This window comes from Ictidomys tridecemlineatus, chromosome 1, assembly GCF_052094955.1.
Source record: "Ictidomys tridecemlineatus isolate mIctTri1 chromosome 1, mIctTri1.hap1, whole genome shotgun sequence".
In the NCBI taxonomy this organism is placed as follows: domain Eukaryota; kingdom Metazoa; phylum Chordata; class Mammalia; order Rodentia; family Sciuridae; genus Ictidomys; species Ictidomys tridecemlineatus.
This window is the reverse complement of record NC_135477.1, coordinates 47,622,162-47,647,191: the sequence shown is the minus strand read 5'-3', so window position 1 is coordinate 47,647,191 and position 25,030 is coordinate 47,622,162. Positions and strand designations below refer to the sequence as shown.

Sequence of the window (25,030 nt, the reverse complement as noted above, 5' to 3'; positions counted from 1 at the left end):
CCACCAGTATGGTGGGGTTCCCTTGAATGTAGCATGAAGCGATAGCATCTATGCTTTCTGTGATTGGGCAGAGTGCAGGACATCAGTCTTTCTGGCCATGAACTATTAGCAACCTTTGTCCTTTGTGTTACCTTTAGTTAAAAACGAAAAATGAGCATGAATGCTGGCTGATGGCCATGTCTCTCTCACAGCAAAAAAATTCATCTGGGAAAGAAAAATGGGATTGCAGATTTGGATTTGTTTCATTGCATGAATGATATGTGACATTTCGTAAATTATTTATCACTTCAAGAATGGCGGCAATGGCTTGAACATTGTTCTATCAAATGAAAGCAGAAATCCCATTAGTAGGAGGACTGTGTTTTAGCTAGAATCTATCAGGGGATTGTTGTCACTTTAAAACCAGATTGTTCTTTTAATTGCTATTTAAAGGAACAAAAGTGTTCCCAAGGTACTGCAGTTGAGCAGTTGCAAGTAATAACTATGGATCCATAATTATGCAGTGCTGATTATCTGGCATTTAAAAAACCGTGGCTAGAGTCAGTGACCAATTTGTCGTAGCTTGTCTTTTTTTGGTTTTTCTAATGCAGGATGTTTCATACTCTGTTTTTTAACAGAGGCTACATTTTCATTGCTTTTTAACAGAGGCTACATTTTCATAGATACCTCAGAAAGCCTTTGCATAATAAAAGAACAAATAAGCTTAAAGTAAAGGCAAAATAATGAACACTAATATTGTAAGATAAAATTAAAAGTCAATATTAAAAGTTCTGTAAAGGCTTGGTCATAAGATAAATTCTTGATTTTGATGACATGTCACAATGAACCAAGACATTTGTTGGAATCATTATAACCATTTGAAGTATTATTTTAGAGATGAGTTTGTTTTTTGTTTTATTTTTTTTTAAAGTAGCATATACTGTTTTATTCAATTAGCACATATATTTTGAGTGCCGACTGTGAACCAGGAGCAGTGTCATAGACATTTGGGACTGAATGGCTGAATAGATAAGCTTTGTTCTATGCTGATGTATAGCTACAGGATTAAGTCTTGTTTTTGATTTATATTTAAAAACATTTGTGATAATGTTGGTTTTCTTGCCCTCAATTTTTGATTCATGAGATTCAAATAGAAAGACATCATAGTAACATTCATATGGCTAGCAGGCAGCATGTGTGAATGCTTGAAATATGCAATAAAATTTTAGTTTTTATACAGTTTTTGCTGTTCGAAATAATGTGACCAGCTCTATAGGCACAGCTAGCCATATTTATATGGATGGTACTAGCATTGCTAGTAGTAGTCAGTAACAATGGAGATACTAAAATGTATGTAGATTTATACATTGTTAAAAAGCAATTTCCGTAGTGAGATTTAAGGGGTGCTAGGGAGTTAGACAAATGTTTCGTTGTTTCTTTTATAAAGTAGGAATGTCCAAGATCAAGAATTTATCTCTTGTGTGTGCTCTACTGTGCTGTGATTTCCTTTAGAAAATCTTGGTATACCCCAAATGGCCTTTGATCTCTTTTGAAGCGATTCAAAGAATTTTAGTTTGTGCTATATTCTTTATTCTCCATTAACATGTCACCTAAAAACATACTAACATTTTTTTTTTGATGAACGCACAATATCTTTGTTTATTTTTATGTTGTACTAAGGATAGAACCCACACATTCGAGGCAAGTACTTTAACACTGAGCTACAGCCCTAGGCCCAAAACATACCAACATTTTATGTTCAGTATTTAATAAGTGAATAATAGTAACTTGCATTACAACATTTGATAAAGTTTAATTAAATAACTAGGTAATATTCATGGACTCTAATATTGATTTAGCTAAATAATTTGACCTAACTAGATGATATTCGTGGATTATAACACTGAATAGGTGAACCAGTTTATTATAGATATATAGACTTGGGAATGATTGAGATTTTAAATGAATTTTGAATAATGTTCATTTCAGAAGGTTATATAGTACATAAAGGTCTTAGGTTCCACTGGTTTAATAAAAATGACTTCTGGGTCTTATATATTACTATACCTACGAGTATTATTCAATTAACAATTTAGTATCAAATACTTTTAAGATATTTTTATTAGAAAATATTGATTTGAATACCTAATTTAGCTAGTTCTTTTTGTTCATGAAATATCTAAGAAGCTTTTGATTTTAATGTTTTAAATTTTGAAATGAAAAGTAACCTGTGTTTTCATTTTAATTTTATCATAGCCCCGTGCGGATCCCATTCCAATATGTAGCTTCTGTTTGGGAACTAAAGAATCAAATCGCGAAAAGAAGCCAGAAGAACTCCTGTCTTGTGCAGATTGTGGCAGTAGTGGTAAGTTATACTTTTTGTGGGTATTTTTGGTGTATGCTTTTGTTTGTTTTTATTTGGTGGTACTGGGGATTAAACCTAGGGCTCTACCCTGAGCTATATTCTGACCCTGTATTGTTTTTTTTTATTTTGAGGCAGGATCTCGCCAAAGTGCTGAGACTGATCTCAAACTTGAAATCCTTCATCCTAGCCTCCAAAATCACTGAGATTATAGGTGTAACACTTGCACCTGGAGCTTTTTATATATTTTGTACAGTGATTTCCCAGTTTTGAAGCTGAATGCAACTGGAAGCACTTTTGTTTTATGTAATCTTAAGTCTCAAGTGATATGTGATTTGAAGTTTATGCTGTTTCACGTCATGACACCGGCTGGTAAAATGTAATATTACAGCCCAGTTTTGACCAATTGCAAAAAAAAAAGGGACAGAATTCTGGAAACTATAACATTTGATTCAATAAATCATCAAGCATGTAACCAGGCATGATTTCACCCACCTACATTCCTTGAAACTTGGGAGGCTGAGACAGGAGGACCAGGCTTTACAATTTGATGAGACCCGGTCTCAGCATAAAAATTAAAAAGGCTATGGATTTAGCTCAGTTATAGGGTGTTTGCCTAGCATTCTTGAGGCCTGAGGTCAAACCACCTATACTGCCAGTAAACAACAAAAAACAAAAACAAACAAACCCCAAAACATTAGGCGAGAAAGAAATTTAGATTGACTTGAATAAGACAGGAAAAGGTACTGTGTATAGAAGATGATGCTAAAATCAAGGAATTGCTGGATAGAAACACTGAGTTGTTGACAAAGTATAGAACCCCAGGTGCTGTCATGGTAGGTTTTACCTCTGTCTTTTTCTTTCTATCAGATTTTAAGTTTTGCCTCTAGTTTTGTAATGAAAATTTAAATCATGCTTACATTTAAAAAAATTGTTTTATTAGCCATTCTTCCTTTTTTTTTGGGGGGGGGGTGCTGGGGATTGAACCCAGGGCTTTGTGCATGTGAGGCAAGCACTTTACCAACAGAGCTATATCCACAGTCCTCATTCTTCCTTCTTATAAGCAGGTAATAGTTATGTTGCCTAGGTGAAAAACACACTCATACTAAGTGCTAGTTATTAGGGTCCCCCCCTCCCTTGTTGTTTTTTTGGTTTTAATGCTAGGGATTGAACTCTGGGCCTTGTACATGCTAAGCATGCATTGTGTCTCTGGACTACACCCCAAGCCCAAGAGTTTAGAATATTAATCTTTTCGTGTTAATCTTTAAGACTTTTCCCCTAGAGCTTACTGAAACTTCCTTCTCAAATGTTATTTTAAAATTCATGGCCAAAGGCCATGGGTGGGGCGTTACTCAGTGTGAAGCACTTGCTTAAATGTGCTCAAGGCCCTGGGTTGAATCACGGCACCAAAACATGTACATAAATTGATGGCCAAGTATTTCTCTAGTTATAGCCATCTTAAGACACAATAAACCTTCATGGGGGTATAGCTCAATGGAGCTATAAGTAAAATTTCAGTTTTAATAAAAATCCAAGCCCCAGTTTCATGATATCTGTTTGTGCAGGACAGAGTATGCCTCAGAGTGCTGGGCTCTGGGTCTGCAGTGGGATCCAGTTCAACACCCAGCATCATTAAAAGCAAAAACAAACACAAAACCAACCTTCAAAACACTGTACCATACTGTCACTCTTATTTAGGAAGTCTTATAATGCAGTGGCTAAGAGGACATTGAAGAACAAACCACAGTCCAGTTCCTACACCTTGAGGTAGTTACTTAACCATTCTAAGCCTCAGTTCCTTGTGAAAAAATAGGGGATGATAGTAGCAACTACCTCTTGGATTTCATGTGAATTAAATGAGAGAACATGAGTAAATAATCTAGCACAGGATGTATAAGAACTGTGGTAAGTGTACTATAAATGTCAGCCTTTGTTATGATTTGGCATATTTGATATTGTTGTCCTTGATTACTGCAAGTAATTTAAAATTTTATCATCATTTATGACAGCTGCTTGATTGTTGGGTAGAGGAAATATTCCACACTGAGAAACGAATGATTCTTATTCCTGAAATGAAGTTTTAACTTGATAGGTCCTTTGCGGTTCAGCAGCTTCTTGGACCTGATGTGGAGTGGAGCCTTCGGAATAAGACATTTCAAACCCTGCTTGAAAAATGCATTCCGACAGTCTTTTTGATGGACTTTACAGATTCATTAAAATTCTTTTACCTGGCCATGGTATCATGGATAGTGACAAAAGGGCATGGAAACATTATCTGTGTGTTCAGTTTAATAAATTTCAACCCTACAATCTCCCTATTCTGTGCTGGTGAAGTAGTGCCTCACTCGTCAGTTCTGACTCTGTAGTTATCTTTTGGTTTTCTCATGAGGCTTTTCTGAATGAATTATTCTTCTTTGTAACTGCCTGATCAATTCTGTGGCATTCACTTGACTAGGGGTTTACCTGTTGTGATTTTTAAGGTGGTATTTTAAAAATACATTTCATTGTCTTATTTTCTTGGTGTGTTTTTCTGAGTACCTAGAAAGACTACAGATGTACTTAAATGTAGGAAGAAAAGCTCCCTTCATATATTTCCTTACCTCTGGTGATATGCTTACTTGCAGGTAAGGCATCTGAGATCATTATCTTCAGGGCCTCCTTTATAGGGTATCAAGGTGTAATTCTAAACACTAGACACCCCCCACACACACACACACTCACTTTCTGATGTAATCAATCTCCTTTTGTCTTTCCTGGGCTGAAGACTTGCCAAGGGGAGGTCTGATCTCTTTTACACTTTGAGGTCACTGAAAATTCCTTTCCTCTGAGGCTTCTTACTTTTTCAGGATCAGCTAGGGGTCTGTCAGTAGTGCAGCATTATTTTCTGAAAAATTCCTCCTGTTTTCCTTTCAACAAAAGGAGATGAGTGGTTGAGGATACTGTCTAGAAGGTTTCTGTATCCGGAGTCATCTTGTTAGACTCTTCCTCTCCCTTCAGGCAGAGAAAGCCAGTGGCTATGGAGTCAAGGTATGGGTCATGGCAGAAATCCAAGCCCCAGTGTCATGATATCTGTTTGTGCAGGACAGAGTATGCCTCAGAGTGCTGGGCTCTGGGTCTGCAATGGGATCCAGCTCTCACTTGGAGATTCACTTCATCTTCCTGCATGTTCTCTGCCAGCCTGGATTTGGCTCCATTAGTGAGAAAAAACTTTTGTTCCTTACTCAGTGAAATGCTTTGTAGGCATTTACTTCATATGGTATATCAGATGCATGAACTTTGTTGTTTATTCCTCTTTAAATTGAAGGGTCAAAATAAAATATGGTTAATTTTAGGGAGTTGGGGATTCTTGTAGTTTTATTGTTTTGTTGTGAACAAAGAGAAAAGAATATGATATACCACTTGCCTCAGCAGTGCCCTCTGATAACAATGGAAGCTCCTTCATCACAGTCCAGTCCAGCATCTCAAGTGGGATTTACAGATTGGTTGGCCTCCCTGAGTTGACCTCGTGAAGATGGCTGCTTTCTCACACTCAGAACAATCCATTGGTTCTAGGATTAAATTGAGACTGTTGGTAATGATCAAAGGGATCCCTAACATAAGATGTTTATGTGAAAAAATAGTCACAGCGGTATAAAACCAGAAAATATGGATGCGATCCAAATGGAAGATCATTCTGAAATGTGTTTTCCATATGTGCCCAGCCCTTTTTAGTCATCTCTGTCTGAAGTACCATTTGTATGATGTCACATTTAGACTCTGCTTAGATTTCAGAGATATAAGTAATAAATGTTTCCTTCTGCTTACATCATAAGAAAAAAAAGCCAATTTGACATTTCTTTATTTTTAAGGTGACTCCATGCTACAAACGGTCAGAATTTAGTTAAATTCCTGATGGAAGTTCTTGTTTTAAAAAAAAAAATTATTTTAAGTTTTTGTGTAGTGAAAATGTGAAGGTGATTACATATAGTTCAGGGAGTTCCAAATGTGGTATCCCCAGCCAGACATTTGTCTTCTGCTGTTTGCTGGCGGTGTAACTGCAGTTTTCCTGATCTGTACAATGGGAAGTGTCCTGTCTGCACCCTGCATCCACAGGGCTGTTGTGAGGATCCAATGAAATAATGATGAAGATTTTATTATATATTATATTACATTATATCAGTTAGTGTAAAATATTAGACAAATGTGAAGGATTATTCTAGCCACTAATAAAGAGTGTGGGAACCATCAGATAGTTTTCAGGTCTGTGGAAATGTTGAGACTAGGAAATGATTTTACTTGACTTTCATGGATCAGCCTACTTTGAAATTAACACTGTTATATTCTCTTTGCCTCATTAAGACCAAATTATCTTTAATTAGGTTCACATAAGTATTAGATATTATACCAAATGAAATTTTGTGTCTGCTGCTCAGATTGCTGGGTGGTTAAATCTTACTTACAGATGAGTTGTGTGCATGTGTGTTTTCAAATTAGCAAATCTAAGATAAGTGTACAGTTCAAAATTACAGCATCATACTAAGTGGAAGCTCATTGAAGCGGGAGGCAGAGAAAAGGCTGCTGCGATGCAGCTGGGAAAGAGAGAAAAACTCCTTTTGTGTAGTAAGGGAGAACCAGCCAAGGGTAGGATGAGTCCATCTCTGGAGAGCTGGAGTCTTTCCTGGGGTTGTCTTTTGTGTGTGTGTTAATCCTGGGAAAGGAAAACAGCAACAACAGCAACAAACTTCCATGCATTCTGCTCTTAGAGGGAGCTGGTAGGTACCATCTCTGAGTGCATGGATATGTTAAGGGGGGGGGGGGCTCTGGGGATGTGGCTCAAATGGTAACGTGCTCGCCTGGCATGAGCGTGGCGCTGGGTTCGATCCTCAGCACCACATAAAAATAAAGATGTTGTGTCCATCGAAAACTGAAAAATAAATATTTAAAAAATTCTCTCTCTCTCTCTTAAAAAAAAAAAAATAAAGGACACTGATTTCTTAAGGTCATTGTGTAAAAGTTCCCAGGGATTGGTTGGTTAATCATCCATTTCACAGGGAGTAGATACAGACTGAATCATTAGGTTGGAAAAGAGTCACTTTACTAGAGAGAATTCCAAAGAAGAATAAGTATGGAGGCAGGGAAGAAAGTGAGCCCCATTCCCATCCTATCCTGAAAAGCTCAAAGCAGGATTGACTGTCACCTAAAGGGAGAAACAGAGAGTAGGAAAATCTATTTAATGGGCACTTTTCGGTCTTTATCAAAATCTAATTGATGTCTTTCAGTCCTCACCAGATACTCCCCTTAGCCACAGTTGACCTTGTTGAGAATCTTTTCTTTTCTTGAAATGCTTTCATAGGGGACTGGGGGTGTAGCTCAGTGTTAGAGCACTAGGTAGTTAAATCTTACAGATCAGTTCTGTCCATGTGTGTTTTCAAATTAGCAAATCTAAGATAAGTGTACAGTTCAAAATTGCAGCATCATATTGAGTGGAAGCTCACTGAAGGCCCTGGGTTGGATCCCTAGCACCATCAAAAAGAAAAAAAGAGGAAAAAATGGTGGGGTGGGGCGAAAGGAAGAAAAAAAGAATGAAATGTTCTCTTTGGCTTTTGTGTTACCACATTTTCTGTTTTCTCTACCGCTTCCTTCCATGCCTTTTGTTAGCTCCTTTTCTTCTCTTTGTCCCCTACATGTTTCTTCAGAATTCTGCCTGTGGCTGTTTCTTAGTTTACCTTATAGCCTATCCTGAGCTCCGAACCCTTAATTTCATTCCTTCAGAATGTATCCACTTATCCATTCATAGCTGCCTCAAGGTTTATATCTAAAACAGCTCATCGACCTTGAGTTGCTCCTTCCTCCCCCAAACAACTACAACAGTAATAGAAATCCTAGCCTAGAAACAATGTCTTGCTTCTCCAGGATTTATTTGAGCAAATGGGACACCATTAGCCACTCATTCAGTGACACAAACTGGAAGTTACTAGTCACTCTCTTTCCTTTTCTCTCATACCAAGGAATCATCAAAAGTCTTTTGATTCTGCATCCTAATGTGTATCCTTTATCTTAAATATATCCATCCATCCATCTCCACTAGCCCCACTCAAGATCACTATTACTATAACCTAAATCTAATATTGATTTTCTTTCTTCTCATTCATTTTTCATACTGCAAGCTAAGTTACCTTTTTAAATTATACATCTGATCACAGAATTTTTCCATGGCTACCAATTACTCTTAGGAAAAAAATTCATGTTTTTCATATAGCCCCCAAAACTCTTCTCAATTGGATTCCTGTTAACTGTATCCTACACCACTATCCTCTTCATATTCTGCATATTAATTATATTGATAACTTTTCTCTCCTCCTTTGTACCATGTTCCTTGCTCCTCCTGTGTATGCCATCTTACCCCAGCCCTGTCCCTCCTCTGCAGAATCCTACCTACTCGCACTTATCCTTTGATTAGGGAGGACTTCCTCTACCCTCCTGCTTCCTCTCCTGTATCCGTAAACCTCGCCACAGCCAGGCATTAGCCCTAATTTTTGTTCAGTGTCTATCTTTGCTGCTAGACCATATGATCCAAAGGAGTGGGAATCGTGTATTCTTTACCTCCCTGTGTCTCCAGTTCTCATTAAATATTAAGTTGAAGGAAGGATAGTTGGACACATAGATGGTCAGATAGTCTGTTCAAGGGGCTCAGTGTCTTTGTCTTTATTAGTTTTCCATTGCTGCTGTTAGCAAATTACCATGTGTATACTGGTTTAAAACAACATGTTTATCATCTTACATGTGTAGGGCAAAAATCCAAGAAGGGATTCACCAGATTACCATCAAAGCATTGGCAGGACAGTGCTCCTCTCTAAAGAGTCTACGGGAAGGGCTGGGATGTGGCTCAGTGGTAGAGTGCTTGCCTCACATGTATGAGGCACTGGGTTCGATTCTCAGCACCACATAAAAATAAATAAATAAAAGTACTGTGTTTATCAAGACTAAAATAAATAGATAGATGGATGGTTGTCTATGGGAAGACCCAGGTCCTTGCTCATTTGGGTTGTTGACAGGGTTAAGCTCCTTGTGTTTATAGATAGAGATCCCCATCTTGTCAGATGAAGGCCCTTCCCAGCTTTTAGAGGCTACCCCACCCCCACCCCCACTCCTGTCCTTGGCTTGTGGACCCTTTCCTTTGTCTGCAAAGCCTGCCATGACATGTGGAGTCCCTCTCAGGCTTTTAACCTCTCCTCTTCCTTTTTTATCTTGTCTGTCTAACCCAGCCAGTAAAGGTTCTCTGCTTGTGTTTTTGTGATTAGTTAGACCTTAGATATTCTGGGATAATTTCCCCATCTCACATTCTGTACCCTTAGTCACATCCTTTTGCCGTGAAAGGTAACGTATTTAAATGTTATGGGCATAGATATCTTTCACACCTCTTATTCTATCTACTTCAGAGCTTGTGTTTTTTTTCTTCCACAGTACTTTCTCCAAAAATCATTCCTACTGGTTTATGGTTCCATTGGTACTTGATTAATTTTAAACAGTAGTTCTTTGGTTTTGCTAGATAAAACTATTGTTAAGCTCTGATCACTTAATGTGTTTGTATAAGAATGAATGAATGAATGAATGAATGAATGAATGAATACTTATTGTGATTGTCAATTTGATAAATTGCAAACCACAGTAGTAAAACTAACTTCAGAAAGACAAACTACCATGAATTGTGTCATTAGAGAGAATAAGAATTTTTGAGAAAATTATCAAATTTATGGAATGGCTAAATAGGAAGTAAGGAATTACATTATCAACAGTATCATTTCCCTTTATCCTACTACTATAGATTATATAATATATCAAACTCAGTTATAGTCTTTTGTGTTATTTTGAAGTTGACTGTGAGAAAATCAAATGGAAGTGTTTCTTCATCCCTCAGCATCTTTTACAAAATCATAGAAATTTAGAGCTGGAAGGGATCTATGGCTAATTCTCTTGAGCTAAATAAGACTGTAGCCTAAAGGAAAGATAAGCTGAAGATTTTAGAATTTGATATGGTAGCTTAACTAGTAGTAGCTTGAGACATAATATCACTTGAAGTGACAGAAAGCATTAAGAAGGAGAATATTTCTTTCTCTTGATTGAAAATGAAATCCAGGAATTTTCAAAATGTATAATTATTAAAAAGACTGTTTCATAGGATATCTGTGGTAATAAATAGTAAGCTATAATATGATGTGAATTACCTTAGTTACTGAATATTAAGCTACAAAGTACAAAAGCAGACTTTAATGTAGAGAAAACTTCAGTGCATGAAATTGAGGTCATATGTGCTAGTGATGTATGACTTACAGGAAGTAATAAAAAATGGGGGAAAAGATTAATGTTATATGTTTAAGCTGATGGGCCCATATTAAGGGTGGAATTTAAATTGCTGTTTTTTAAAAGTGGAATTTTCAGTCCCCTTTCTATGTAAGGGGGCGGAGAGATTCTGATCAAAGTAGACCTCTTCCCCTCCCCCTCTTAAACTTGAGAAGTAGGCTGTCTTTGTTTGCCATTCTTAAGCAAAGAGAGATGATTGATAACATTTTTATATATTTAAACCTTTAAATCTTTTTCTTCCATTCATTTGAATTAGAGAAGCCCTTGTAAAAGAATATCAGAGGTTAAATACATCTGCCTAGGTGTCTCTCCTGCCTGAGGTCCTAATCCTCTGACAGCATTTTATTTTTTCAACATCTTAAATACGGATGTTTGAACTTTTTTTTTTCAATTTTGAAATTATGTGCTTTTATTAACAGTATTGATGATTGATTTTGAATGTTTTTACTTCAAAAAGCCAAATCTCCTGGTGGGTAGAATTTTATGAAGCACCTGTTAAGTTTTAAGGAGAAGGACCTTTTGGAAGTAACCCAAACTACATATTTAAACATTGAGGCTGCCAAAGTCAGGAAATTATAAAACAGTTTTGAAATTACAGAATCTGCTTTTTTTTTTTTTAACATTACCCCCTCAGATTTCTTTTTCAACTTGGTTGTGAGTTCTTTCACATGGGATTTACTAATGTTCTTACCATTTAAAGGCCAGATTAAAAAACTTAACATTAACCTTGGAGATCTCCTTTGGGTTATGTGATAAAAGACCCTCTGATTTTAACCTAGGCTCATACTCCCTGTACCATGGGGAGTTGTCTCTCGTGGGAACCAGGCTAGTTCCTTTGCTTGGTTGCCCTTTGTGGAGCCAGCAGTAAGACTTGGTATGTGTGGTGCTGCTAAGAAAAAAGTTCTCAGAATGGGGTGGAAAAGCTCAGTTCTCGGAAAAATGGTAGACATCTCCTGAGGATATCCTTCTTGGCTTGTTTCTTTTGACCTGAATCTGTCATTTTTTTGACTCTCAAATTCACCCTGTCTTCTCCTCCTTTCAGAATTCAAACTTCGTGATCCAGGGGCAACATGGCTTTGGCATATTCTTGGTCTGGCCTAGCAATGGATGTTCTTTATACACTTTTTGTATGGCATTTTAAAATTTTAATTATATTTCATTGAGCATTCCCAGCTTTTTTTTTTTTAAGTTTAAATCTGTTATTTTAAGTTGTATGATCCCATCACACAGAGAGAGCAGTTGTTTGAACTTAATTACCCTCTCCCAGTGCAACAATCCAGGAGCTATGGATAGGTGGTACTTAATGAAGGTGGTGTTCAAGAGATTTCACAGAAAAACAGAACACTGGCTGAGTTCTTCTTGTCCTCAAGTTCTCAAAAGCTTTGTGGTTAGAATTGGTAAAATTTCCAAATTTCTCTTAGGGGAAGCAATTGTATGGTCATTCTGTTACATTCTGTTATGTATTGTGAAAGAAGGCAAAGAAAATCTATAATTTGAATTCTCTGATCTTTTTTCATTTTAAATTCCTAAGGTTCATTGGTTGGCCAGCAACTGTCTATTAAATACAAGGAATGGGAGTTTAAAAAATTCTAAGGCACCATTCCCATAAAGCAATTTGCTTTTTATTCTTATAGGACATCCATCCTGTTTGAAATTTTGTCCTGAATTAACAACAAATGTAAAGGCCTTAAGGTGGCAATGCATCGAATGCAAGACATGCAGTGCATGTAGAATCCAAGGCAAAAATGCAGTAAGTATGATTCTCAGTAGTCCATCTCCAGGTAAATTAATTTTTAGTGTTAAGGTTTCTCTCTCTCTCTCTCTCTTTCTCTCCTCTCTTCTCTCTCTCTGTCTCGTTCTTAAAAATAGAATGTTGCTATCTTTTTAAAATTTTTTAAAATATTTGTGAGTCAAACCACAAGTGGGAAGTTGGTGCTCCTTCATTATATTTTATTATTATTAATCTGGCAACATAAGAATTTTTGGCATTTTACAGTTGGTTTCAGTCTCAATTAGCTCTAATATGTTATATTACAGGATAATATGCTTTTTTGTGACTCCTGTGATAGAGGATTCCATATGGAGTGCTGTGACCCACCACTTTCCAGAATGCCAAAAGGTGAACTTTTAAACAATGTTAAAAATGTATTTTATTATATACTTGTCCTGATGTCTGGCACTTTAGAAGTATACAGGTTCCTTAAGCATTTTTCTACCCCCCCCCTCCATCCTCCAGATGCTTATAGATTGTGAATAGAAACATATAAAAACATTTTATTAGGGGGTAATTTATATAAAAAAATAAAAAATTCCTGTTCAGACCTAGGAATGAATAAAAGGCCACCTCTTTCCCCAAACCACTTCTCCATTAGAATGAATTTGGATTGTGTAGGTCAAAAGTTCAGGACATGCTCTATATTATTCAGTATAATATTTACAGGTAAGAAATTTTGTGTTTTCAAAATTCCTGATGATAAAGATGACTTCAGTGTCTCACAACAGGAAGCCATCATCATTTTCATGTCCAGTTGTTGATATTTTTAATGTGAGCATTTGATTGATCTTGTGTCTGACAAAATGTGGGTTTTCTTCTTTGTTTATTGTGTAAGTCAACCTAGCTGAGCTTCCCCTCATTCTGTGTTGCAGTATATTAAACATTTAAAAATGCCTTTGCCTTTTTATTACAAATATCACAGATGATATAGAAAACACAGACAGAAAAGAAGTAGAAAGAAAAATCAACTGTAAATTCCTTCTCTGATTCCATACACCCTTTAAAAAGAAATAGAGCATTCTACATGTGTTTTGGTACCTTATTTTTCCCTCTCTCAGTAATAGATTATAAGCATCCCCACATCATTAAATGTTCTCCTAAACATATTTTTTGATGAATTATATGAACTGTGTAGTATAGAGCAGGGAGTACAGACCTGGTTACTATGGACCACAGATATGCTTTGTTGGCGCAATATTTTAAAATTTGTGAATTTGAGTTTTATAAGTGAGATATGTATTGCATTATTTTGCCACAATCTCATTACTCCCTATTGTCTTATGTTCTCGATTTCTTCAGTTTGTATACAACTGAGAGACTTCCTTGAAAGTATTTGATTTTGGGTCCTCTTGTATAAATGAGGCATAATTTATTATTTAGACAATCCTCTATGATAGATATTTTAAATGTTGCCAGTTTTTTCCTAAACTAAATTCCTAGGGTAGTAATTTTATACAAAGGCTACATACATAAAAGGCTATATCATTTTTCACACTAATCACCATTATATGAGAATCCCTGCTTCCCTGTATTATGACCAACACTCACCACTACAGCATTGAGTCTAAAAACACTTTAAAAAAATTTTTTTAACATTTCTATTTTTTAACCTATTTGATAATAAAATAATGATGTATGGTATTTTTTTCTTTTGGTACTTGAAGGGCTTTTTTTGTTTGATTATTGGTTGGTTGTATATCTTCATTTGTAAAGTAGTTATTTTTATCCTTTAATATTTTTCTATCGTGTCCCTTACCTTTTCTTTCAGATTTACAGAAGCTTTTTTTTTTTTTTAAATGTAGTCAAATTCATGAGACTTTTTATTTATGGCTTCAGTTTTAAATGCCAGTCATGTTTGGTATATATAAAATATTCACATATTTTTCCAAGTACTTATAACATTTTTTTTACATTATAATATTCATCCGTCTGGAATTTATTTTTATAAGGGATTGGAAATAATTATTTTCCTTCCAGATAATTTATTGAATCATTTCATCCTTTCCCTACTATATGAAATGTGACCTTTCTTATATGCTAAACATATCTATAGGAGTCAGTTGTTCTAGTCTTTTTAGTTCCTATATCCATTGACCTATATTTCTATGCTAATTGTATAATTTTAATTATTTTTTTAATATTTTATTTTTTAGTTGTACACAATAGCTATGTTTTATTTATTTATTTTTATATGGTGCCTGAGGATCGAACCCAGGGCCTTGCACATGCTAGGCAAGCACTCTACTGCTGAACCACAACCCTAGCCCATGTAATTTTAATAATTATTAGCTTCATTGTACTTAAAATTTTAAGCACTTAAATTTTTTTAATTTAAAAATTCTATATTATGCTGGTCATCATTTTTAGTTTTAGAAATATCCAGAAAGAGATGATAAAAAAATTTTTTTCTAGTCATTTTCAAAAACTGGTTGACTTGAAAATGTCTATCTTCAAATGAAAAGAAATATAATAACTGAAATGAGTTAGTTTTCATGTGTGTTTATGTGATGGTGAGAAGCTTATTGACATGTTGGAAACAGCTTTAGGGAAGGGTTCTGGGATAGGGCAGCCTCTGCTCTCAGCACCTTGGCTCCTGGGAAGCTGACCTTCATTGATAGCTGCCTGAGGAGAATGACCCACTTCTGGAGTAAAGTTCTACATGCAGGCCTCCTTGGGCAGTTTATTACAGCTGCAGTTTATATTTAATATTTTCTTCTAAGATGAAACATTAAAATATTTTTCTCATATATATATTAATTCAGGGATGTGGATTTGCCAAGTCTGCAGACCAAAGAAAAAGGGAAGAAAACTACTTCATGAGAAAGCTGCACAAATAAAACGACGATATGCAAAACCCATTGGACGACCGAAAAATAAATTAAAGCAACGATTGTTGTAGGTTGAGATCTTATCAAAAGAACTTTTTTATGTTGTGCTTTAAAATGTAGGTGATCGTATCCCCCTTAAATTCACTAGACTTTTTTAGCATCATTTTTCCAAACTTAAGGGATGAGGAATATTTCTCCTTTACATCAGCTTTGGAAATTTTTTGAAATAACATTTTTTAATTACAATTGGCATTTTGGGGTCTTCGGTTGGTAGTAACCTTGATATTAAGTGACATTTTTCAAGTAGTAGGATGAAAGCAGAATGTAAGATTTGGAAATATTCATTCAGCCTTCTTTATTACTGGCTGAGTACTAAAAGAGTTTAATTATATAAATATTTTCATGATAATTTTAAAACAAAAAAGAAATTTGTTCATGCCTATGATAAATCTCTTTTGTCACTCCAGATAACATTTTGGAAAAATGCCTTGCTCTTCTGATGCTAATTTATAATATTATAACTTTTGAATATCCATTTTCCAAAATGGGAACTTCTGAGATGTGCAATGACTGTTTGTCACCAAAGGGTTAGACAAGGGCATTTTGTAAGGGCACTTGTGTGAGGACATACAGATAATACATTTGTAGCAGCAGATCTACTGATAGTCCTACTTCCACCATCCTGTTGCCATGTAATTTCCATTAAAGCCCAGTAGAACATTTAGCAAGTGTTAGTTGGAAAAATTAAGACAGGAAGTGAAAGGAATATATTTCTAACCTGCATGAAGTATAGATTTGACTTTCAGTATTAAATATTTACAAATGAAATTAGTAAACTTGTGTATCTAGCAGTTCTGCTAATAGACTGTCACCATACCATCTCTTTAGGCTTAGTGAAAGGGTCATTGTCATTTAGAGTGCTACTTGCTTATTTAATATTTTTCCCCTAACTTTACCTAAAGTAGTTCATTATATTACCTACACTGAAAAGAGTAGTATCTTTTTTCACTTTCTCTCACAAAAGAAATATATGAAAAAAATGCAAGGTTATTTCAATAGTTTTCTATGAAACTTAATAAGACCATTTTACTGCTAAACATTTTTAAAGAGAGGGTTTTTTTTGTTGTTGTTGACTTCTAATGGCAAACATTAAAACATATTTGTGAATAAAATCTTTTATATTAGTATTATTTGAAGTAGAAATTATGTTTTTGCATTCATCCTGGGTAAGCATTGTTCTTGAAATGGGACTGTATCCTCAGGGCCCAATTTTAAAAACCAAATTAGGATATAAACTTTCTAAACAAAAGACACAGCTGAAAATTGCATCTGGCACCAATCCTAACTTTTTGTTTGTCTAAAATTGTCCTTTGAGCTCAGGAATTTTTAAGACAGTCTAGGGAGTTTTCCTTTTTACATGCTTTATAAGCATATTATCCTTTCTGGACAATCGATTCCAGATACAGTCCAAATACTGCATTCTGATGTGAAACATTTTAGCCTGGATGAGTTGTTTGTTGGTAACCCTTGCTGTGTCTACTAGAGATTTTCAGTGTTCACTGGATTTGGCTAAGCTAATGACATCAGGCAAAGTTCCTGGCAGTTGAACCACCTCAGATGAGCCTGGTAGATATTGGTTCATTCAATATTTGTGTATAAGATGACCTATTTATAATAACTTAAAAGATACGCAGTTTAATATCATATCATTTTTCAGGCTTCCATTTCTCCATTATTAGCCTTCAGCCAAATTAATACTTTTGAAAGTGCATTCCTGCGTCCTGGCATTGTCATAATACACATGCAAGTGTTTCTATTCTATAAAACTCCGCTAGTTTCCCAACTCTGGCCTGAGATGAAGGCAGTCAGCTGCTGTTCACATTGGTGGCTGTGCTAGTGGAATGGCCTCCCATGGCAGTACAGGCAGAGCCCAGTATCACCTGAAGTGAGATATCAGTCAGAACCAGGGGGCAAAGATTCTGATGCCAAGTGTCTGATAATGACCATGGTAAATGTGCTGCTTCTCCACCAGACTTTCCATGTCATGTCTGACCCGCTGTAGCTTTTCTTTAATCATTTCTTCAGTTTTTTGCTATTGTTGTCCTTTTTTCAGCAATATTTTATGCTGTAATTAGTTGTCTTCTCTCCTATGAGAGTATTATTGGCTATTTTATCATCCTAAGCATAAACTGCTGAGAGGAAGAGGATATCTTTTTCTGTGTTTTTTTTTCCATAGTATAAACTTACAGACATACACAAATTCTACTTATACAAATTTCCAATTGAATTAAAATTGCTTTTAACTAGAGATGATAAGCTTATTCTTTTGCTTCTAGGTAACACATATGACTTTTTAAAAAAGACATTTCAGGAAATCATAATTACTTGTGACAACACAAGGGATAACTTGTTTTTATTTAATTATAATGAAAGCATTGAGTGTTCCTTAGTCTCTCCAAAATTTTCCTTCTTTATATTGCCTTTGGGTCCACCTGGATTTTTCCAGTACCTGTTAGATGGGCCCTGGGAGAATCATGATATGCAAATGTAGTTGCTGTTAGTTTTTTTAGCAAGAGAAACATCTAGGTGGTGGCACACACACAAAAACAGTGCTCAGAGTTGCAATTCAGTTTCTTAAGATTAAGCGCATTGAATATGCTATAAATTTGTTTTTAGATACCTTTATAATTCTATTAAATGCTGATACTATTCTCTAAATTTTTGCCTAGGTCTGTAACCAGTGATGAAGGATCCATGAATGCATTCACAGGAAGGGGGTCACCTGGTAGGGGTCAAAAGACTAAAGTCTGTACCACACCTTCATCTGGTCATGCTGCATCTGGGAAGGACTCAAGCAGCAGATTGGCTGTTACAGACCCCACTCGGCCTGGTGCCACCACCAAAATCACCACCACCTCCACCTACATTTCTGCCTCTACACTTAAAGTTAACAAGAAAACCAAAGGGCTCATTGATGGCCTTACTAAGTTTTTTACACCATCACCTGATGGTCGCAGATCACGAGGTGAAATAATAGACTTTTCAAAGCACTACCGTCCAAGGAAAAAGGTCTCTCAGAAACAGTCATGCACTTCTCATGTGTTGGCTACAGGTACCACACAAAAGCTAAAACCTCCACCTTCTTCACTTCCACCCCCAACCCCCATCTCTGGTCAGAGTCCCAGTTCACAAAAGTCCAGCACTTCCACTTCTTCTACCTCTCCCCAGAGTTCTTCCAGCCAGTCCAGTGTGCCCTCCTTTAGCAGTCTTACTAATAACAGCCAGCTGAAGGCACTCTTTGATGGACTTTCTCATATCTATACCACTCAGGGACAGTCTCGAAAAAAGGGACACCCAAGTTATGCACCACCCAAACGTATGCGTCGTAAAACTGAATTATCTTCCACAGCAAAATCTAAAGCCCATTTCTTTGGAAAAAGAGATATTAGAAGTAGGTTTATTTCTCACTCCTCCTCCTCTAGCTGGGGGATGGCTAGAGGACGTATTTTTAAAGCAATTGCTCACTTCAAGCGAACAACTTTTCTTAAAAAGCACAGGATGCTAGGCAGATTAAAATATAAAGTGACCCCTCAGATGGGGACCCCCTCACCAGGGAAGGGGAGCTTGGCAGACGGAAGGATTAAACCTGATCAGGATGATGGTAAGCAAAAGGTCAAAGCTCCAACCAAACCTGCGCCCCGTCCCTTTCTCCCCAACCCCCCAAGAAATAAATAAATAAATTCCTATTTGTCACATAGGTCTTAGCTATTTCTCTTGTTCTCACTTCACTTTCATACAGAAGCAGTGAAACTTTGACCTTTTTCTAATGCTGACTAAACCTCCAAAATGTTGTTTTTCCAACTAATACTCTCCCACCTTTTATTATTTATTTCCATTCGTAGTGACACTAGGACCCCCAGATGCCTTCATAGCGTGCTTATGGCTTTGTAGTCCCGCATGAGTAGCCACTGTCATGCTTCTGCCATGTTCTCTCCCATGCCACCTCTTCAGCCACAGTGCCATTTGGTCGTGTGCTGTCAGTGCTTCCAACGGGGTATTTTAGCTTTTCACTTCCCTTTGCTCCATTGCTCTCTCATGACAAAGTTCATCCTGCTTCCGTCTCAGCAAAGCCTGATCTGTGATTCTGTGAAGTGTGCATTTGGATTTGAGTGTGTCTGTGTGTGTATCCACCTTAGGAAGGAACCTGATTTCATAATTTCATTGGACAAATTGGCCCATTACATTTGCTACCCTTTATACCACAGAAAAGCAAAGATATGTCATTTGGACAAAGTGGTAGATTTTATGATCTCAAAACTGATATGGGAATGCTGTAACTAGACATTGATCTGACTTCTAATCTAGGTTGAAAAATATGATTTTGCTTTGTATTGCTCTTACTTTCCCTCATGTTTATTAAAGTTCTAAAAAGATGACAGTGATTTTTTTTTTTTTAATTGGGTGTAGTAGGGAAAGGATACTGCGTGCGAGATCTGTGAGCAGTGCTTAGATGTAGCAGCTTAAAACGCTATAAAAAGAAAGAAAAAAAGGAGAGATCCCTATTTGCCCACTATGCTAATTTGGTACCATTTGGTAATATGTGGCGGTTTCTTGTGATTCAAGTCAGTGAATACACTTTCTGCTGGTTTTAAACAACAGATACTGAAATAAAAATAAGCATCAAGCAAGAAAGTACAGATGTAAATGTGATTGGAAACAAGGATGTCGTTACTGAAGAGGATTTGGATGTTTTTAAGCAGGCCCAGGAACTTTCTTGGGAGGTAAGGCCAGGATACCAAATTAGAGTGATAAAAGTAACATGCGGCATTCGGCTGCTAACTATTATTATGAGATGACTGTGTTGATTTTACAGAGCACCCACATCAGTATCCTTTGTGTTCTATAACTGTTAAACCCATTTTTGTTGACTGTACATACAAAAGCAATGATTTTTTTTTTTTTTTTTTAGATTTTTCTACACATTTAACGTAAAAAAAGACTCAACTTGTCTCACAAAATAGATAAGGCAAATTTTGGAAAAGTTTTTCTAGATGTGAATAGATTTCTAATTAGAAAACAACAATTTAAAATTGTTACTGAAAAGAACATTACATTTCAGTTTACCGATGCTTTTTCCGACACAGATGGCCAGCCATATGAAAAATGTCTCTTATTTTTACTCTTTGGCATCAATGAAAGCAATATTATGTTTCCTGATCAGTTCAAGTCGTTTTTATTTTTACTAACATTTCTACTTAAAATGTTAACTATTTAAGTTGTCAAACATTGAAAGGTAAGACTATTGCACTTCTCATAGCCAAATTTGTTAAGAGCTGTGAATTTTTGTCAGCAGACTACATTCAGTTTCTATAGACGTTTTAGGGTAGAATCCCCCCCCCCCCACACACACACATTTCTCTTTTTTGTGAGGATAGTATCTTCTGTAGGCTTTTAAACTTTATTTTTAGTAGTTAACGATGGGGCTAAAATTTTTTGATAGCCTTTACCTGAGGAACTATTAGCTATTTGCATTCCTCATTCTGCCCGTAACTGGATGTGTTGGTTGTCTTTTGGCTAAAATAATACCAAATTTTCCTCATATGGGTTTTGATTTAATGATAAAACCATTTGAAGTCTTAAATATTACCCCTCCCCTTTTTTCTTAAAACTGCCTTATGGCATTCATGTATAAATGAACCAAGAATAGGCCATTATCTGAAAGATACTGCTAAATCTAAAGCTCTTTCATTACAACATGGTAAAACTGGCTTTTTTGTTGAAGAAATATTTCTTGTTCTCTGGTAGGCACTGTACAAGAACCTGGAACTACCACAGGGAATCAAGCCAGCAACGTTCTTAACCTTGTGTAGCTTACTACACGAGCATAAGGGAAATAAGAAGGGACACACTCCGCTGCACATGTCACCATTGATTATTTAATTGTAGTAGAGGAACAGGGAACTGTATAAGAATAGCTGCATAATCTTGTAATGTAGTTTTAATGCATTGCAACAGATTGTTGAATCCAGTTCTATAGACATTATGTATATTTACATCATACTTATTTCCTAGCTTTTTCATATTGTAATCCTTAGAATACTACACAGTTTATCTTTGAATCTTTTTTTTTTTAAAGAGAGAGGGAGAGAGAGAGAGAGAATATTTTTAATATTTATTTTTTAGTATTTGGCGGACACAACATCTTTGTTTGTATGTGGTGCTGAGGATCGAACCCGGGCTGCACACATGCCAGGCGAGCGCGCTACCGCTTGAGCCACATCCCTAGCCCCATCTTTGAATCTTACACAAAGGTGATTCTTATATCATGAGGGCCTATAGAGTGTTTTTTAACAACATGAATTACCATTCTGGTCTCAATAGGTTTATTTATTTTTTAAAATATTTTTAGTTGTATATGGACACATTACTTTTGTTTAATTTTTTTATGTGGTGCTGGGGATCTTACATGCAGGGCAAGCGCTCTACCATTGAGCCACAACCTAGCCCTTAATAGGTTTTGATAGGTTCTAATGATAAAACCAAAATACAAGTGAAGTATTTTCTTAGTATTTGTATTTTTATCATCATCTTATTCTTTCTTTCTGTCAGAAAATAGAGTGTGAAAGTGGGGTGGAAGACTGTGGCCGGTACCCTTCTGTAATAGAATTTGGGAAATATGAAATCCAAACCTGGTACTCTTCGCCTTACCCACAGGAATATGCAAGGTAATGGAATAACCCTAGAAGTCTATTTATGTAAGAAAGGAAAACTCTCAGTGCTAAAGCAGGAATGAGGGATTTCAGGAACTACTTCCTAAATGATTTCATTTGCCAATATCTTTTTGTAGTTTCTTATTGTATGTAAATACCTTAAACTCTTTAATTATGCAAGCATTAAAATTTGGCCTAATTAGCCATTTTAAAGTATTTGATAGAGTGTCTTCTCTACTTCCCTTTTTCATTTTTCTATTTAGGGCTATGATTTTTTATTTTATTATTTTTTTTGCAGCGCTAGGGGTTGAACCAAGGACCTTGTGCATGTGAGGAAAGCACTCTACCGACTGAGTTATATCCCCATCCCTATTTTTTTTTAAACATTTTAGATGGACACAATACCTTTATTTTATTTATTTGTAAGTGATGCTAAGGATCGAACCAGTGCCTCATGTGTGAGGCAAGTCTTTACCACTGAGTCACAACCCCATCCCTAGGGCTATGATTTTTATTTCTGATTTCTGACTTTTTTTTTTTTTAAGCTGTACTGAGGATTGAACTCAGGGCCTTGCACATTCTAGGCAAACTCTCTATCAGTAAACTATCACTAGCCCTTTTTGAAAATTTCTTTATTTTGAGACAGAATCTTACTAACTTCCCAGAGTCGCCTTGAACTTGCAATTCTCTTGATTCAGCCTTCCACGTGCCTAGGATTACAGGCGTGCACCACTGTACCCAGCTTGGTTTCTGTCATTTTATTTTCAAGTATTTTACAAAAGAATTAAAGAAGTGGGAAAGTGTGGGAGTGGGTAGCCTTAAGAGACCCTTCCTCACATCTTTAAGAGCTATTTGTGAGTTAATTATTAAAAATGAAGAGAAAATGATGATATGAAAGTTTTCATTTATATTTAGCTAAGATTAAGATATGAAATTGTCTTGGGTTGATGTACCTCAAGTGGGTATGATATGTATAGAATTCTTAAGATGTGCATCAGGGTACACTTTATTAATACATTCTCAAATGTTTTAGCTTGTAAGTCTTGGATAGCCTGCTTTTCTTCTAGAATAGAATATTACTATTTTCTTTATGAATCATGAAGTCTGGCCAATCCTGAAGATGGGAAGGGAGTTCTAGTGGCAAACTGAAGTGTCACGAGTTTTGTTTGTCTTCTCATCTTTACCACTTGTCCGTGTGTTTTGTAATTTTTTTTCTTCCTTTATTGCGAGGGGACAAACACAGAGACTCATGCATACTAGCAAGTTCTCCACAACTAAGCTATATCCCCCAATTCTTGAACTTTTTTTCAAAAAAATTATTTGTTCATTTTTATGTGGTGCTGAGGATCAAACCCAGGGCCTCACCCATGCTAGTAAGCGCTCTACTACTGAGTCACAACCCCAGCCCCTCTTGAACATTTTTTATGTACCTGTTTTAATTTGTGTGGGTACATAAGCTATCTGACAGCTTTCAATAAAATATGAAAATATATGCAAGATTTGACATTATCTGTATCTGTATATCTCTTCTCAAAACATTTCTCCCCATTCATAAATTCCAAAGACCTTGAATGTTCTTCTGAACATTTTCTTGTAAATCCTTGCAATAGTCTATAAGCATGGAAAAAGTACAAATAAAAAGTGTTCTTAATTTTTAAGGTGGAAAAAACAGTTAGTAGGGCCAAGAAAACTGTTACTCAAAGAGATAGTGGAATTGGTTGAAAACAGATCATGTCTTTTGACTTTCAGTCCTATATTTACTGCTTTCGACCTCAAATGTGATTTTAACTTTAATTACATCATCCAGAAGTGGAAATGAAAACAACTAATTTCTAGGAGTTCTCTGTCTCATAAGGACACAGATCATTTTTAAAAATTGTAAATTCACTTCTAAGTAAAAGGTTATTACTTAGAGCACTAACAATAGATACTTGGAAATATGACATTGTATTCTCCTCCTCCTCCTCCCCCCCTCCCCCCTCCTCTCCCCCCTCCTCCTCTCCCCCCCTCCTCCTCTCCCCCCCTCCTTCTCTCCCCCCCCACCCAGGTGCACTCAACCACTGAGCCACACCCTCAGCTCTATTTTTTATTTTATTTAGAGACAAGGTCTTCAGTTGCTTAGTGCCTCACTTTTGCTGAGGCTGTCTTTGAACTCATGATTGTCCTGCCTTAGCCTTCTAGGCCGCTGGGATTACAGGCATGTGCCACCACACCAAATTTTGTAAAATATGCATGGCCACCTTACCGGATGGCATCTTCAGTATTGATTTGCAGTCTGGGAGAGACTGAGAATTTAACCAGCAAAAGGGGCACTTTACCACTGAACTACACCCCAGTCCCTTTTAAAATTTTTTCTTAAATTTTGAGATACCATCCCACTAAGTTGTTTGTGGGGCATCACTAAATGGCTCTTGCTGGCTTTTTTTTTTTTTTTTTAAGTTGTTGATGGACATAATGCCTTTAATTAATTAATTAATTTGCTTATTTACTTGTTTATTTTGGTGTAGCAGGGATTGAATTCAGGGGCACTCGACCACTGAGCCAGATCACCAGCCCAAATTTGTATTTTATTAGAGAAAGGGTCTCACTGAGTTGCTTAGCACCTCACCATTGCTGAGCTTGGCTTTGAACTCATGATCCTCCTGTCTCAGGCTCCTGAGCTGCTGGGATTACAGGCGTGCTTCACTGTGCCCAGCTATTTATTTTTATATGGTACTTAGGATTGAACCCAGTGCCTAACATGTGCTAGCTAGCCAAGTGCTCTGTCACTGAACTACAACCAAGGCCCCCCAGGCTTGGCTTTGAACTAGCAATCCTCCTGCCTCAGCCTTCCAAGTTTTTATGATTACTAGGCATGCACTACCACACCCGAGCTCTGTTGATTTTAGAGTGGTGGTCCCAGGTTTGAAACTTTTCTTTCAATGGAATGTTGAACCCAGGGGCACTTAATTACTAACTCATATCCCCAGCCTTCCCTGGAATGTTTTTAAGGAAACAAATGATTTATTCACAAAGTAAAGACAGCATGTATTATGAA

The 25,030-nt window shown here is 36.4% G+C and overlaps 1 protein-coding gene across 4 annotated transcripts in view; it reads left to right on the top strand.

Annotated features, from left to right (window-relative positions):
- The window catches only part of Kat6b (lysine acetyltransferase 6B), a 188,088-nt gene that overhangs the window by 117,465 nt on the left and 45,593 nt on the right, over positions 1-25,030 (top strand). For 2 of the 4 annotated variants that reach the window (XM_021726706.3, XM_005325885.4), the window contains exons 4-10: positions 2,236-2,344; positions 12,316-12,431; positions 12,719-12,800; positions 15,218-15,350; positions 18,013-18,944; positions 19,943-20,064; positions 21,893-22,008. In XM_021726706.3, the coding sequence (XP_021582381.1) occupies positions 2,236-2,344; positions 12,316-12,431; positions 12,719-12,800; positions 15,218-15,350; positions 18,013-18,944; positions 19,943-20,064; positions 21,893-22,008 (1,610 nt within the window). The remainder of the gene's footprint in view (positions 1-2,235; positions 2,345-12,315; positions 12,432-12,718; positions 12,801-15,217; positions 15,351-18,012; positions 18,945-19,942; positions 20,065-21,892; positions 22,009-25,030) is intronic. The other 2 variants (XM_005325886.3, XM_005325887.3) reach the window with 2 other exon arrangements.